This window comes from Tympanuchus pallidicinctus, unplaced genomic scaffold (genome assembly GCF_026119805.1).
Source record: "Tympanuchus pallidicinctus isolate F22 unplaced genomic scaffold, pur_lepc_1.0 scaffold14, whole genome shotgun sequence".
Lineage (NCBI taxonomy): Eukaryota > Metazoa > Chordata > Aves > Galliformes > Phasianidae > Tympanuchus > Tympanuchus pallidicinctus.
Genome location: NW_026294659.1, coordinates 7,170,888 through 7,187,536, shown reverse-complemented (window position 1 = coordinate 7,187,536; position 16,649 = coordinate 7,170,888). Strand labels below are relative to the sequence as shown.

The 16,649-nt window shown below is 34.3% G+C and overlaps 1 protein-coding gene across 15 annotated transcripts in view; it reads left to right on the top strand.

The window, feature by feature from the left end:
- The window catches only part of DMD (dystrophin), a 1,043,395-nt gene that overhangs the window by 280,162 nt on the left and 746,584 nt on the right, over positions 1–16,649 (top strand). For all 15 annotated transcript variants that reach the window (XM_052674157.1, XM_052674152.1, XM_052674148.1 and 12 more), the window contains exon 7: positions 1,651–1,769. In XM_052674157.1, coding sequence (XP_052530117.1) covers positions 1,651–1,769 — 119 coding nt within the window. The remainder of the gene's footprint in view (positions 1–1,650; positions 1,770–16,649) is intronic.

Sequence of the window (16,649 nt, the reverse complement as noted above, 5' to 3'; positions counted from 1 at the left end):
GTGTGAGTGCAGCAAAAGCAAAAGAAAAAAAGTATGTGTTTTCAATACTGTTTAAACCACCATTCCAAAACACAGCGGACTGCTATGAAGATTGTTAACTCCATCCTATCCAGATACAGTACCAGCAGGATGCAAGAAATTGTGCACACGTAATCTGTATTTTGAAAATGCTTGTATTTTGGTACACAAGCCTGTCTCTGAGCTCACAGACTTACTACATCCATGACTAGAGACAGAGATAATAACCCCTTAAGATTCCTCTTCCATCAGCCTCTTGTCTCCAGCAAAATTTAATATTTTGAAATCTTTCTGATGGGGAAAGGAGAAATTAATAGCAGTAGTCTATGTGTAATTAATATTTAAAAACCTCTGCATAAAGAGGCAAAATAGTTTATAAAAACTTAATTGTTATTATGTAAATCACTCCCCTCTCAGAAGAAATTAGGCAGCAAGGGTACATAACTAGGAAATTACTGCTACATAAATATCATTTTTCCTTTGCTTTCTTGAAGTTATTGGAGTCTGATCTACTTAACGTTTTTGCCATCTATTATAACTATAGGACTCACTGTTTAAAATAAACTTTTGAATTTAATAAAAATGTAAGCAAATCATTCGTAACTAATGACAACATTGTAACATGTTTAGATCATACTTGATTTATCTGTAGGTAAAATTATATATTTATGTGGTTTGTTTTAGAACATTGTGTCAAAATCATAAATAGTGCGCTTGTTTTTTTTTCATATTATGCATGTTAATTATTGATCACCTCATTAAACTTGCTTTTCGAAAATGCCTGGTAGCAAATTCTGATCCTAATAGGTAATTCTTAGATGAAATGCCAAAGTTCATGCTGTATTAACATTATTTATGTTGTAAATACTGCAATTTATAGTACAAGTACTCAGATGTATCTCAGCTGTAATTCAATTTTGCTGGTGCTGTCTTTTCCTGTAAGCACATTTAAATTGTGCTGTAGGCCTTTGGCTCACATCAGCTAAAACCCATGACTGGAGTACAATTTTGTACTCATCTGAAAAGTATGTGTTTTTCTAAAGGTTTTGGTATGAGAAGTGGCATGTGCAGTTATGCTGCATATGTTCCCACATTATGATATGCTGAACCTGTTGGCCAATTTCAATCAGATATAGCAGAGAGTTGGCAATCTCAGCAGCAATTATGTTCTTAGACTTGTAAAAAACTGGGTACTGGAGAGAGGAGAAAGGCTGCAAAATAAACACAGCAGTTACTTATCCTGCTTGGCTTGCTGTGAGTTAATCTCAGTGTGCACAGCCACAGCACGATTCTTCTCACCCATACACTGAGAGAGCAAACCTGCTGCAGGCATTTTGGGCAGACACAGGACCAGAGCACAATGGGTAGAAACAACTGGTTGGGGGAATGAGGCTGTAGGCCAGTGGGGCTTAATGATGAATAAGAAAAATTCTTAACGTGTTGAAGATGAAAATGGATGACATGTTAGAAACCCAGCTTCATTAATTCCAATACTGACCAAATCTGACCAAATACATTCTTTCATTAAGTAAAAAGTAGTACTTGACACTGATGCGTAGCAGAAGAAATATGTAATTTAACACTGAAAAAGAAGAAACTTAATTATTTTTTTGTTTTTGTTTTTGTTTATAGGCCAGACCTGTTTGATTGGAATGCTGTTGCTTCTCAGCAGTCACCTGTGAAACGATTAGACCATGCGTTTAACATAGCCAGGCAACACCTGGGCATAGAGAAGCTCCTTGATCCTGAAGGTCAGTACAAAATGTTCTTTAAGTGGATTATCAATTTTTCATGCATTTGCTTGTAAATCAGCTTTATTTCTTCACACAAATATTTGATATTTTGCAAGATTAAATCATAAACTGAATACAATTTTTTAAAATATACTTTGGTGTTCATTTTGCACTGCTTTAACATAGCATAAGCACTCTCTGTTTGTGCAAGCTCTAAAGCAATTTTTTGAGTCTGCAGTTGTAATGTGTACATGTTGATATCAAGGTATCTTGAAAAGAATCTGATTGCTGTTTCAATAATTAGAGCGTGCAGATCGTATCTTCTATAGACTCAAACTCTGGATACTTGTATCTAGACATATGAGAATTTTATCTTAATTAATTTTAGCTCCTGATAGTAGATAAAACTTTTTGCTTGAATATTATCTTTACCTAGGCTTGTATTATTTTTCATCAGTGATAATAAGGAGAATCAGCTTAACTCAGAAGTGGCAGGAAAATCCTCTCTATCTTCTCTGCTTCCTTATATGGCCATGTTTGAAAAAGTACTCGTTGGTCGTCATCTGTTGTATTTTCTTTTTATGCTCTTATATATATTAATATCTTCTTTTTCCATACTGTGATCTGATTTTTTTCATTCAATTTCGTACAGTTTCCCTATTAATCCACTAGTTAATCTAGTTTTTAATGTTTGTGGTATTAGTCCTTAGTGGTCTACCTCACAGTGAACTTCTGATATAACAAAAGAGAATTTAACTAAATGTATAACTTGGTCTAAAATCTAGCATTGAATCTCCTAGTGTTTAAATATAGTAGAGTTTGTCTCAAGATTAAACAATAACTTTGTATCTTTTGTATTTACATAAGATAAATATAAGGAAAAATCTATTTGTGTACATAGAAAAAAGAAAACCAACCCTATTAGAAGTGATGGCTTAATTTAAGACAGTGGTATTTTACACTGTGTGGAATTAAGAGTAGCATCTTAAGCAAAACTCACAACTGGAGCAGCTAGTAAGATTTGAGAGTCAAAGATGGGAGCATGTCCTGTGTGCTGTCAAATAGTTCCACTTAAAAAAATATAGTTTATAAACTCCGGATGAGATTGAAATTCAAAAATCGGCTGCACAGTGGAGTAGATAGAGTAGCAGTAATTGGTTGAACATCTTAAAACAGTTTAATGAAGAAATTATTTTCTGGATGCAGAAATTACTTTCAATTAGTGCACATTTTATTCTGCTTTGGCAAAGATAGCTGCAGTTGTTTAGCCAACAGCTGAAAAACTCCTAAAACATTGGTTGTTTTCCAAATGCCTGCTGTAATTATTTGCTATTCAAATCTGTAAATTGTGGTGCTTGCCACCTATTTTTTTCATTCCAAATTAAAAAATAAAAAATAAAATAAAGCAATAAAATAAAATAAAGCAAGCCTTTGAAAAACAACAGTTAATTCTGTATCTACTTGAAAATCCCTGAGAATCTGTGCAACTGTAACAGTTTTCTTCAGCAGTACCTTATGTTTATCAGTCTTTTAAAAAATACCCAAAATTGTTTCTAGACTAAAAAAATAGAAGTATTGGTGCGCCAGCCAGTGGAAAATCTTTTTTTTTTAAGATTCCAGCGTACTACTTATGTAACTTTAAATTGTGTATATATGTCAGGACTCCTAATTTGAGATTAAAATATCTTTAATAGCAGATTGTGTGACAATGTTTGGTTCTCTATTGGCTTCCTAAAGGCTGAAATGCATTTTTATTTATAAGTTTTAATTTAGAACTTCTATGTGCTTGCCGGAATTACTAATTCATTATTTTCTAGGTGTAGAAATCAATTCTGATTAAACTTTTTTTTTTTTTTTTTTTTTTTTTTTTTTTTCTGGATTGGCAAGGGTATGTGCAGTTTTTTAGTCAAGCACTGAAAAACTCTTTCACGGTGGTGGCTTAAGAAAGTTCAACCAGTATTAGTAAGAGCGGAAAGAGACTTTGCAGTTGGTGAACCTTTATTTTGACATAACTTAATATTTGTCAAAGCATCACACATGAGTGTTTGTGAACACTTTAAAAAAAAAAAAATCACTCCATTTACAGACTTCGAGAATCTTCAAAGCTGCAATTCAATAAGCCCTGATCTTTGGTAGGTTCTACTCATATGGTAATCAAGAAGAAAGGTGTCTGGTTTGTGTTTTTTGTTTTTCATTTTCATTTTTATTTTTTTAAAGTTTCTGATGATTTACAGACACATCCCCAAACCAATGACCAAGGATTACCAATGAGTAGCAATTACATTTTGTAAAGTAAATATTTTTATTTGATCAAGGACTGATTTTCTGGATTATAAATGAAGTTGTAGATTTTTTTCTGAGGTTGCTGATATTCTAAGCCCACCCCATAAGAAGCTGTCTGTTTGTTTCTGAGGCTGTTGGTGTTTTAAATCTTTCTCATGAGCAGCTATTAGAACATTTCAGAATTTTATTTCCATTTTGAATACATTAATAGATGAGATATAGACCACATTTTAAGTGAGAATTTCTATATTTTGCATCATACAGAGTTCATAGTTTTTGCTGTTTTCCTCACATGTATTAACTCGTAGGAACATTTCTTCTGTTCTATTGAAATGGTAGGCCATGCTTTAAATAACACTTTCTACATCAGCTGTGTATTTTGAAGTGGGAAGCCTACTTAGTTTTTAAGCATTTAAACTTAAGAAAGCCTATGATACTCATTTGTAGTTATACTGAGGATGCACGTCTTAAAATATGGAGCAGAGTAAAATATTTCTTCTACCCTTTCATCTTAATAATAATATTCTTACTTATATACATATCCTAAAGTAGTTTGATAAAATTGGAATGTTGACATTATATCATGTCTATGAAGTTTTATAATGTCTTCACAGTTTATATAACATTACCTTAATAACTTCCTCTTAAAAATAGCAAGCTGTATATTTCATCTAAATAAAATTAATATTCAGTTAATCAGAATCTTTTCTTACAACTATCTGAAGTTACTGCTTGATGCCAATTCCAAAAATAGGCTACGTATCCAGCATGCAATAAGTCCTATGGAATTATTCTGCAGTCAGAATTTTCGTAGTACTGGGGAAGAGGAGCAAACAAACTTGTCTAAAAGAATAAGATATGTAGTTAGGAACTTTATTCAGACAATTTGTAGGAATGCTGGCCCCATTCCAGAGCAAAAAAAAAAAATTAAAGATACTTTAACTGTCAATGTGGGTGGGTTGGTATTTTTTCTTCTGATGTATAGAAGGCATATAGGGACGGGTTTTCTTCCTCTTCTGTTATGGAAAAGCTATGAAGAAATCAACTCTTTCTTCTTGACTGAGTCTTTGTTCGTTATGTTTGGTGCTCACTAAGGAAGTGAGGAAAGATAAAAAGCAGAGAGGAAAGGTGTGAAGGAAAGTAATGGAACGTAGAAAGTGTTATTTAGAAGACTTAATGAAGATCTATACACAAGAGGGCAGGATTTGAAAGGACTAATATTTCTGCAAATTGAACTTCCGAAGTCAGAGTGTACCTACATAACTCAGAGTGGCCTTTTGTTGTAAGACATTTATGATGATGCAGCTGAGATGATTAAAATCTTGATAATGCTCTCTGTGACCCTTTCAAAGTAGAAGAAAAAAAAAAGTGTTATTTCATTTTGGTTACTCAGAATCTGTATTTGTGGGCATTCAGTTATCTCTCATTCAACTCAGAATACCTTGCAACAAACATTGTCAGAAACAGGTTGTTTTAAAACAGTGATTTCTGTTCAAATTTGGATGACAAATGGAAAAACAGCAACGCCAAAATTACTCTCAATACTGCTAAGGAATATAAGTTTTTTCACAGCTGAATGATGACTGTTGTGGGATTTGCAATATAAGTTACAGTTGCTGATTTTTTGAGAAGATTTCAGTGGATCATTTGCAATGTAAATAACAGATTGTTAGTCACAGACTGTTCTCAAAGTATTTTAGATATAAGGTTCTGTTAACATTTTTCTTTTATGGTTTGGAAACTGGAAAAGCAATGTCTTCAGCTCCCTATGTTTCTCTCTCATTATTCTGAATTATTGTTAATTATGAGAAATAAGAGGGATGGTGATATTTGCTGTCTTTGCTGATATGAGTTTACTTGGGCTAATATTAGAAAAAGACAAAATATCTTAAGCAAATGAACTAAAGGATGATAACATCAGTAATTATAACTCATACATGGAAGTTTTAATAGCTTTGATCAAGCTGTTAAGATTAATCTGTACCTTTTAATAACGTCTAATTACCTGAAGTTTTCTCTTTTAGTAGTTAACTGTTAATGCACGATCGTTTACTCTGATTACAGTTTTGGAGGGGCTCAATTCTTATATCTGTCTATGAACTTCAGAAAATACACTGAAGGTTTTTGCTTACTATCTCTCCAGTATGCCCTTTTTCAAGTAATACTGTTATATTACATTGACCCATTATGTGTGTCACAGGGGAATTTCACTATAGGCTAATAGAGACTCCAATATCTTAGGTTAATAAAAAGGATTCATATTCCATGTTCTGTGCTTTCTTTGTATTTCTGAACTTGCATAGGTTTGTGAAATGTGTTTCCAGATGCCACAGGAATGAGGAAAACCTTGAATATTATCATTTCCTCCATTCATGAGTTTTATTTTTTTAAGTGTATACTAGCAGAAAGAATAAGTGTAACTATTTTTTACGTGTAATTCAGTAAGCATTTTTCTCTTTGCACTACCTTATCTATTGGGGTGAAAAATAGCTCTGGTGTTAGTTTTGTCAGAGAGGAAAACTTTTCTTTTTCTTAAGCATCTTTTCAAATACACTCAAGTACAATAAAGGACAAGTAAACAACTTGTGTAGTAATTTGATGGTCTTGGTTTTATACCGAACTTTACTGTTGGTCTTAAACAGTTGTTCCTTCTGGCACATAATCTCAATATTCAAGTGAGTTCCAGGACATTAAGGCAAATATTCAGATTAATTAACATCCAGCTTTGTTATGAAATGTTTGCAATAGTTTGTCAGATACAACGTGGCATAGGAACATCCATTTTCTTCTCATTTGAGCATGGTAATTAAACATTTGAACAGTGGCGTAGCGATCTGTGAATTGATGCCTGGCTTTGAGGCACAGACAGAATCATACGGTAGAGAAAAGGAAGACCTGCCAATAATGCCAAACGCTCTCTTCTACGCATACAGCTGCTGGAGAAAAAAGGTCTTTCTGGAACCTCATATGTTGTATAGTGGCAGTTTTCAGTGACAAAGCTTGTTGCATTTTGTGTAGAAAAGTATGCTAGTGTGCTTTGGGAATAAAAGAGGGATCACACAAAGAAGTGTTCTCTCCAAAACTGAATTTGGGAGCTGTGTCTCATTTCCTCTTAAAACAGCTGAGTATGGTAGCATTGGCAGCAGCAGCAAGAAGTGAAGTGTCTGCATGCTCACTTCTAGCAATAAACATGTAATTCTTTAGTTAATGAACTAAAGAACTAGTGCCTGCTGTCATTTTTCTGCATCTTGTCTAGTTTGTGCTGCCCTTGTAATAAATAAACTCTGAAGTTTTGTGATGACATTTCTGCTGTTCTTTTTAGGTGAAGCAATTATCTAGTTTTTTATGCTTTACTGTGTAGCCTGATTAAAAACCTCATTTAATCTCTCTCACTCATATTTTCTGTATTTTTCCTTAATTTGCACTGATGACATGAGGTTTTTGGCACCATTATTAAGTGATAATGAGACTCAGTTTTCCATTTGATACCTTTTTTGTTTGATCTTGACTTTGCATACTTCTGTATCTCATCATACCTATAGTACAGAGAAGAGGAGAAAAACATCCTGTCAGAACTGTAGTTCACCAAGTCATTAACTCTGTCCTATACCCGGTAGTATACAGTGGTAATACTGTTTTCTTGTTCGTCTTATCACTCTTCCTGACATGGCTAGTGCCAAGGGAGAATATATTAGTTTTCTATCCCATCCTAAAATTCAGTGATGTTTTCCCTAGTACACTGTCAGTATGCATTTAAAAAAAAAAAATGGGGAGGGGAGGAAGAGTGGGAAGAGAGAGGTGACAGAAACTGTTTCTCATATAATGTTTTTGGAATAGTCAAGTTAAATGCTGTTTAGAACTTGGAAATCATTACTTCAGTTGCACAAAAAAAAACAAACTTTGTGATTATTAGAAAATAAAATGATTGTTTTCTTCACTCCAGTTCTGAAATCTTGGAAAACTTTTGGTTAATTAAGAAGTTTATTGAATTCAAAGTGATAAAGTTACTTGTTCTGAGGCATTGTTGCTGGACTTTATCTCTAGATATTTGGACTGGTTTAGGTGAAGAGTTACCACTTAAACTACTGCCACTTATTACTAGCTGTGAACTCTAAACTACAAATGCGTTATGATGTCTGGTGTCTGTTACATAGCTACTTTGAAAAGTAAACATAAATCTGCTCAAGTGTTCACTCCTTTTACAAATCCTGTGGTCTATCCTATTACAAGTTCAATGGACATATATTATTCAAAACAGTGTAATATTATTGTTACAGTTGGAAAGATTAATGCAGTGGAAAGGTGATAGAAGAGTGCAGTGGCAAAAGGGACAAACAGGGAAAGAACGTTCACCTGTCTCCAAAGATCTAGGCTCATAGAGAAAACTCCATAAGGGAGGGATCTCCAACCAGATATCCTTTTCTTGAGGCAGTCAGCCCTTAAGTGGGGTCTAGGAGAGGTGGAGTCCCGGTCTGAACCACTGATTTATCACCTGGGGAAAGGACCAGCTCAGCCTGGGAGTACAGGTAAAGGAAATTCATCTGTGTGACCAGAAGGGGTGGAGTCTGGCTCCACCTCTCCTAGGTCCCATGTAAGGGATTTCTGGAGATCCTTCCTTTTGGGGTTTTCTAGTGTGAGCCTAGGACATGGGTGAGCATTTCATTTTTGGTTGTCTTTCTACCACAGTAATATTTCTAACTATAAACCTGTAAAATACCATCTTAACCACGCCAAGCTGCTTAGTGTACATTTATTAATTGTACACTTCCTCATCAAAATGTGAACAAATGATTTATCCAGAGGCCATATGTCAATCAAGAATTTTTTAAGTTTTAATGGTAGTAAATTATTGGAATTATTATACTGCATTAGGAGATTCAAAATAAAAACAGACATTTCCTCATATAACCAGGACAATTTTAAGTATCTGGGATTTAATTTGGTGGAAATACATATGTTACAGAACAAATAAGATTTTTTTTGCAGTGGATTTGTGGATTATAATATTGCATGAAGTTATGAACTTGACAACTTGACTTATGAAGAGCTCTCTATTAATTTGCATTACTGCTACTATTGTATATAGTTTTCAAGTCAACCATTGTATTCCTGAAGTTTTATGTTCTGAATTATTTACATCTGATTATTAAATCAAAAATAAAGCAAAAAAAATGAAGTTAGGAAACATTGCTTTTTATGGTTATTACATTGACTCATGTGTAAGATCTTTGTGTATAAATATTTGTATTAAATATGCAGTTTTACAAGACTAAACTGAAAAAAGAAGAAAACAGGTTTGTGGCATGAGTTGAATAATGCATGCGTGTATCATTACCCTATTAAAGACTGACTAAATGCTTCTATGAGATTATAGTAATATAAATGTTACAAAATCTAAGTGTGCATGTGTTTCTGCTGCTGTATTCATATTTACAGATAATAATCATGTTAGCTCTGGATTTTTAGTGATGGTATAATTCGGGCTTCCCATTATACATTTTTGTAGAACCATTTCATAGCTTATGGCAGTGCTGCTCTTAATGGCAGTAAGGTTCAGCCTTACCATTCTTCGTATAATCAGTGACATAGAGTGAAAAGTCTTCCCTCATTTTCTGCCTGTTTTGACCATCTTCTTCCAAGTTGAGAAGGGACAGAGACAGTCTATTCCATTGAGCTGCAGGTAGGATTTGGGATGATGGGAAACTGGGTTGCAGTATCAGTGTTCTTGCTTGAATCTGATGAAGAAACTAGGAGTTACAATAGTCCCATGAATACACAGAAGAAGTTTCATATGCTTAGGGTCTGGTTTTTTGATTATTTTTTTTTCCAACTTTTCTGTGTTTATCTCATCACATACCCACAGAACACACAGACATCAGAAATTGCAATATTCTAAATACTCTATTTTCTACTGCTGATTCTAAAGGTTGCAACCTCATCCCGATCAAGCAGACCCTCTCTAATGCTTTGTCCTTTGTCTCTGTGTTCTGTAGCCTGTTTTGTTGTTTTGTTGGGTTTTTTTGTTTTGTTTTTCTGACTTCTTTCTGAATGTTTGGCTTTGTATTAATATTCTACAGTTGCATTGCCTTAGACATGCCTGTCAAATTGTAATCATTAGTCTGTTCTGACAAATAATCGCATAGGTTTATTTGCTGCCATATCACATTCTGTGTAATTTTCTGTTCATCATTACTCATGCTGTGTTTCAGCATTGTTTCCCAAATAAATCATTTCTGTAAGTGAATTAAAATATTCAACCAGGTTGAATCTTGTGCTATTTCCTTCCCAATTTCTCATGTGTTTTAATTGTTTAGGTATCACATCATCCACTGGGACTTGCTATGCCCCTAATCCATACTTTAAGCAACAATTAATAATGTTTGTTTGTAGCGTGCTTAATTTTTTAGCTCTGCAATTTAATTAATGAAGCCCTTTGGAATTATGTGCATAGTTCTTGGTTGCTCAGAAAAATCACTAGTGGAAGACAACTGAGGAAATATCAATTAGAATAGGGTTACATTGACTGATGCATCAATAAAGAGAATGAAATATGTATTATGTTGGTCTTAAAATGCTAAAGGAAGAAGGGAGATTTGTTTTTTAGGTGAATGCTAAATATATAATTGGGCAAGTTTCTAGTGGTGTGTAGCAGCACACACACTTGTTACTGGATATTTTCTCACATCAGAATTTAACTTGATGGGAAAGAAATGTAGTCACTAAGCCAACAAAAACTCAATTTCACTTTAAGTAAGGACATTTATTTATTAGAATAAATTAGAAATAAAAATAAATTAGAAATAAATAAATTAGAATTAAATATAGAATGAACAGATTTTAACCTACTTACTGGAAATAAATAGTTGTTTTTCCAGCTATAAATATTTCCAGGTCAAAGCATCCTACTTTGATCTTAGAATCTCAGTTACTATAATATTTCCATAATGTATACCTTTAGAACTATAATACTATATGATAAATTTAGTGTATATAAATTACAAATAAACAAGTCTGATAACAGAACTCATTCATGTAAAGGGAGTTCACATCAAGAAGTGTAGGTTATGAGATGAGATTTGGAGCTTAATACTCTAAGTAAAAAGATTAAAGCAGAAGAGGATTTCATGTTAAAATTCACTGAGATACTATTAGGTGCCTTCACATCCTTCAGTTTTTAGGTAGCTAAAAGATTCAAATTATTTATTAACACATAAACAACTGGTGATATTACACTGGAAAGCTGACGTGCATAGGCTACTATTTGCCTGGACATTAATTTGGATCAGAAAAGCTGCCAGAGAGACTGCAGAATTTTCAAAAAAAAATTCATACGGATATCTTGAGACTTCTAGATTTTTTTTAAAAATCGGATTATAAATGGAAGGATGATTAAGAGGTTTACTTGCTAGGGATGAATGATGTTAACTGATTACATGTTCGTTAGAAATCTCAAGATGCAAAATTTAATTGAAGGGAAGGGATGCTGTTGATTTAGACTCCTCTTTGAGGCCTGTTATCCCCACAAGTCTCTTGAGTTTAGGAAATACCTTAAATGGCATAAGACAGAATCTAGGATATGTGTCTCTCATATTCCAAATTTGTACATTATAGAAAACAACATATTTTAAGAACTTATGGCTAAGATGAAGTACTAATAGTTCTTTTAATCCTGTCTTTTAAACCAATGTTTGCAAGCTATGGGAAGTTTTTAAGCTGAAGAATTCTTGGTTGCTTTTGTTATTCTCATGCTAAATAATGAGTGCTGAGGGGAAAAAGTAGATTAATTATAGATTGGAATGTTTTAATGGGAAATAGGTTATGATAATTGCCAGGGAAGGAGAGAAATGGAAGTGCTGACAGTCACTTAATATCTCAAGTTATTTAACTTCAGCAGCTGAACGAGTCTGAGTAAAAGTTTTGACCCAGAAGGTATGATTAGTAACCTATAAATTTTTTCTTTAATCAAAATCATCTAGTGAAAATAAAATTCAGCTTGCTTTAAAGTGCTTTTAGTGCCTGGTAATAAAGAAGTGCTCCACTTGGTAAGTTCCTTTTGGATGAAAAACTTTCAGTACTGTGAAAATTCATTTCTTTGCTACATTATAAACTGTCTCAACAAAAGGAAGATTAACAAAAATCTCTTGCTTCAGAGCATGAAAAATTCTATCTAATAAAAGCCAAAGAAGGAAAAACCCCAAATATTTGCATACTTCCTTATTCTTTATTTCTGCTATGGGCCAGATCATAGAACCTTATCATTCAAAGAAAGTGAGTTTTCAATCAAAAATAATTTTCTCAATTTGAGTACAGATGGCAAAGTTGTCTCAAATTTAAAATTCTCAAAAGGATCAAGAAGAGGACTTCTTAAAGCTATTTGGAGCATGAATACTGTGTCAATTGAAAGGACTATTTAATTGGAATGATAGCCCAATGAGAGTGGCTTTTGTTGTTAAAACTTCTTGAAAGTTAGACATCAGATAAAAGGTTTTGTGGCCCTGGGTGTGAAAAAAGCAATAGCTTCTGGTTAACTCCAATATATAGGTGTTGGGACATTTCTGTGAAATGGAGGCAATACTGTCTGACTTTGCAGGGTTGTAATAATAACAAAGCTGTCACTTAGTGTTGGGATGTGTACAGGTGTTTCTCTTTTAAAAGTAATAAAATAATTCTCTTTTCCAAGCACTGTGATAACATGCGAGAACTGATAATCTCAATTGCTACTTCTTGCCTTTAATAGGGCAGTTACTTTGGGAACCTTGCATCAGCCAGTAAGTTATGAGTGGGATGCATGACAAAAGTGACCATTTCATTGAGCTATTGACTTTAAGCAAGTCAGTAGCAGTCTCCTGTAGGAGTACTTACTCCCACCTTCAGCAGGCCATCTGCCCTGTGACAGAAAGAAATCCAGAAATCTGTGATAAGTTCATGATCCGTGCAAACCATAGCCTCAGTAGTTAAGAAGATGGAGCCTTCAGTTAAAAAGACAAATGCTGGTTTTCGTATTTTGTTTGGGTGAGCCCAAGTGAGAACTTGGTTCCAGTTTGCCAGTTATCATTTACTTCTAAGGCAGAAAAGGAGGTTGCACTGCCTCTACGTACATTTGATTAAACTATCTTGCTATGAATCATGCAAGATGTGGGTGCAGCCGTGCAAATAGCCTGACTCGTTGTCATGCAAGATCCACTAGAAAAGAATTAGTCTGTTGTTTCATTGGCAGGCAAAGAGAGGAGGCATAATTTCTACTGAAATACACTAATTTGTCTTTAAAACTGACTTTGTTCTCTCCAGTTATGAAAACAGTGACAATTGTCATAGCCAGAAAAAAAGAAAATTTAAGTTGAAACATCCTGTTAAGAAACTGAAGATACACACATGAAAGTTTTGACTAGAATTCTATAACAAGCTTTATCACTAGATCAGATTGTAATATCTGAGGTCACTTCCTGGATTCTGTATTCAAAAAAGAATCCAAGTTCTTAAGTTACCTAAAAAAGTGTGGTTAGCTTTTGTTTTTTTTGTTGTCCCTTTTATTTGATTGTTTTCTGCATGCACATGTTTTTGTGCAGGGGGAAGGGGGCAGGGTGTTGTTTGTTTTGGTTTATTTTGTTTTCTTTAGAATGAGTTGAATCAAGTTCTAAAAATGAATAACAACTATGAAATGATGCATTCTGGTTTTGACCTTATTTGATGGTATTCAAACTAATCCACTTGCTTAAATCTAGCTTTCCATGAGATGTATCCCAGCCTGTAAGTGTAGCTGTCTGAAAATGGCCATGCAAGTTAACTCTTTTTTTTTTTAATTTATTTTCGCTGTCAGCTGACATTCTTCTATAGTGGAACATTACATGTAAAGTGATTTCCTTACCATCTCAGTGTATTTATGTTAATACTTTCGATGAGATTTTCTGGGCACTGTAGTGGCTTTCTTTTACTGATCATAAATAATACTTTCAGAGGGAAACTTCTTTTCTCAATAGGAGACTATTACTTTTTTATTGATTCCAAGGAGAACACACAGGAATCTAGAAAGGTGAGAAAAAAAAAGCATCATCCATCCTCAGTCCTTATGTTTTTTAGATATTTAATAAAGTTTAGAAGGCAGGTCTGCAAGAGAAATTTATTTAGTTTTTCTCTTTTTTTTTTTTTTCCCCTGTTTTTCTAGCTTCACAATTCAGTATTGAAATAGAAAGAAGCAGTATTGTTGTCTTCTTAGAAGGTGATGCATTTAGAAGTTTTCTGATCTTTCTGGAGATTATTTCCTCTGTAAATAAGACAGAAGCTGTTTCTAAATTCATTAGGAAGTTTTTAGTTTATTGTTGGAGACAACATTCAAAGGCTTCATTTTACCAATGTACTTTAACAAGACCTAAGCAGAAAAATCATAATTTAGATGATATTAATGGCATAGTTGTTTTCCTCTAATACTTTCCTTCATTTCCATCTATTAATTTTTAAGCTGATGGCTTTATGAACAGGCATTTTTATGGAAGATACCTTCTAGGAGCTAGATGAAAAAGAGCAGCCCCAAAATTGATTATTCATTTGATAGGAAAAATAACGTTTACTTTTCAGTAGGTACTTGTGGGCAGTACTTGGTGTGGGTGATATGTGGACTAAGGTGGGTGGTTGTTGCAGGGGGTGGTTCTGGGTGGTGTTTAATGGGGCATGGGGCAGTCGTGTGTCACGATATACAGGTAGTTGTTGTGCAGCAATAAATCAGTACTTGAGCTACACCCTATGGAGTGTGTCTCCTGTGTCCCTGTGCCAGGTGGTGGTGCAGATGGTAAGGGCACTGATGAGAGTGTTGTGGACTGGGCTGGAATTGCGTGGAGGTTTGCAACAGTATTGAAAGGTATTCATAACCATGAATACCAGTTAACTTCAATTGTAGCTTTCAGCTGGAATCTATCACTGTTAGAATTACACTACTTCAATTAAAATATATATATATATTTTATATATTTTCTTGTTTCTTTATAGCTTGCTAAAATTTTCAGGGGAGTTTTTTTCTTTCATACAGATTCTTGCAGTAGGCAGGCTGTTAGTTGTCTTCTGCTAGTTTTGATTACTCTCTATATAAAATTCTCTCCTATTATTCAGAGCAGCATTATACAGACATAGCCAGAAAATATGCTTTATGAAGTAGCACATTAAACCGCTCTGAAGATATTATTTTTGAGATGTTACTTTTAGGATTTACTCTGCCAAACAGTAGCTATATCAGAAATCAATTTGAACTACTGAAAAACAATTTCATTCATAACCAAAGCAATTCTTTGAATGAGAACAATGAAGAGAAGGAAAAAAAAAAACAAAAACAGAAAGTGAAAACTAAACCAAAACACTTTATTTGTTCCCCTTCTTGAAAGAATATAGTAACAGATACAGACATAATAATCTGAATAAGATGAATCAGCTGTAGTATTTAAATAATCTGACTTTAGAGGAAAAGGACCGATGCTCCTGAAATCATTTCCTAGTCACCCAGCAATAAGGAAGGTGCATTGGCTGTGAGGAAGGCTACTGCTCTCTGAAATGGCTTCTGAACTTTTTCTTCCCCTCTCCTACCCCCCTTCATGAAAACAGAACTTGACTACATTCTGGAAATCCAATTTGATGATTGCATAGTTTTTCCTAAAGAATAAAATGCGAATCTTAAAGAAGTTTCTATGAAGTTAGAAAAGTTTAACATTTTTACTATTATACACTGCCACAATTACAATTATAGCATTGAGATCACTGGTATCTCCAGTATGAAAGTTACTTAAATAGAAGAGAGGTTTAAAGAAGTGTATAACCAATGAATATATAGATGTTACAATTAAGAAATATACAAGAGAGTTTGGCTAAGCAGGTTATTACACCAAAAAAGAATAGATAGAGGGCTTCCACTGTCCTGGGCTCACTAGAAAACTCCAAAAGGAGGTATCTCCAGAAGAAGATTCTTACCTACTGGTAGCCAGCTCTTAAATAGGTCTCGGAGAGATGGAGCCAGGCTCCATCCCTTCCAGCAGCACAGGTGAATTGACTTTACCTGTGCTCCCAGGGCTGACTCATTGTTTGCCTCAGGTGATCAACCAGAGGTTCATGCTGTGACTCAGCAGTTCCCATACAACAAGAGTACTTGTATCAACAAGGAAAGTACGATGCCATCAGGTATCTTGAATTTGAATATATTTAGGCCATGCAGGGTGGTTCTTGGCATTTTTTTTTGCCAGCCCTGTATGCTTCTCTGAACTTGAAAAATCACTTCTGGTCAAGTATTTGCTGTATGACTTCTCTGGGAGTCACATTCTAATAATGCCTGAATGTTTCAAGTTTCGACATTAGTCACTGTTTTAATACCTACAGAGTTTAACTGAGAGGAATTGAAATCATTCTGTGTTACAGTGTCATCTTACTGTGCCATCCTCTCTGACTTTGTTAAAACAAAATTCAGGGCTACAGAAGTAAAAGGGTGAGATAGAAGGAGTGGGGAAAAGGAAAGGCTGAAGGTGGCAAGGAGTAGCAGAGAGAAACCACTGTGCACTGAATCTGATTTCCTAGGCTCCCAGGCTGCTGCTTGTCTCATGGGAAGAACTGGCAATAGATGAAGAGATGAAGAGCAGAAGTGTA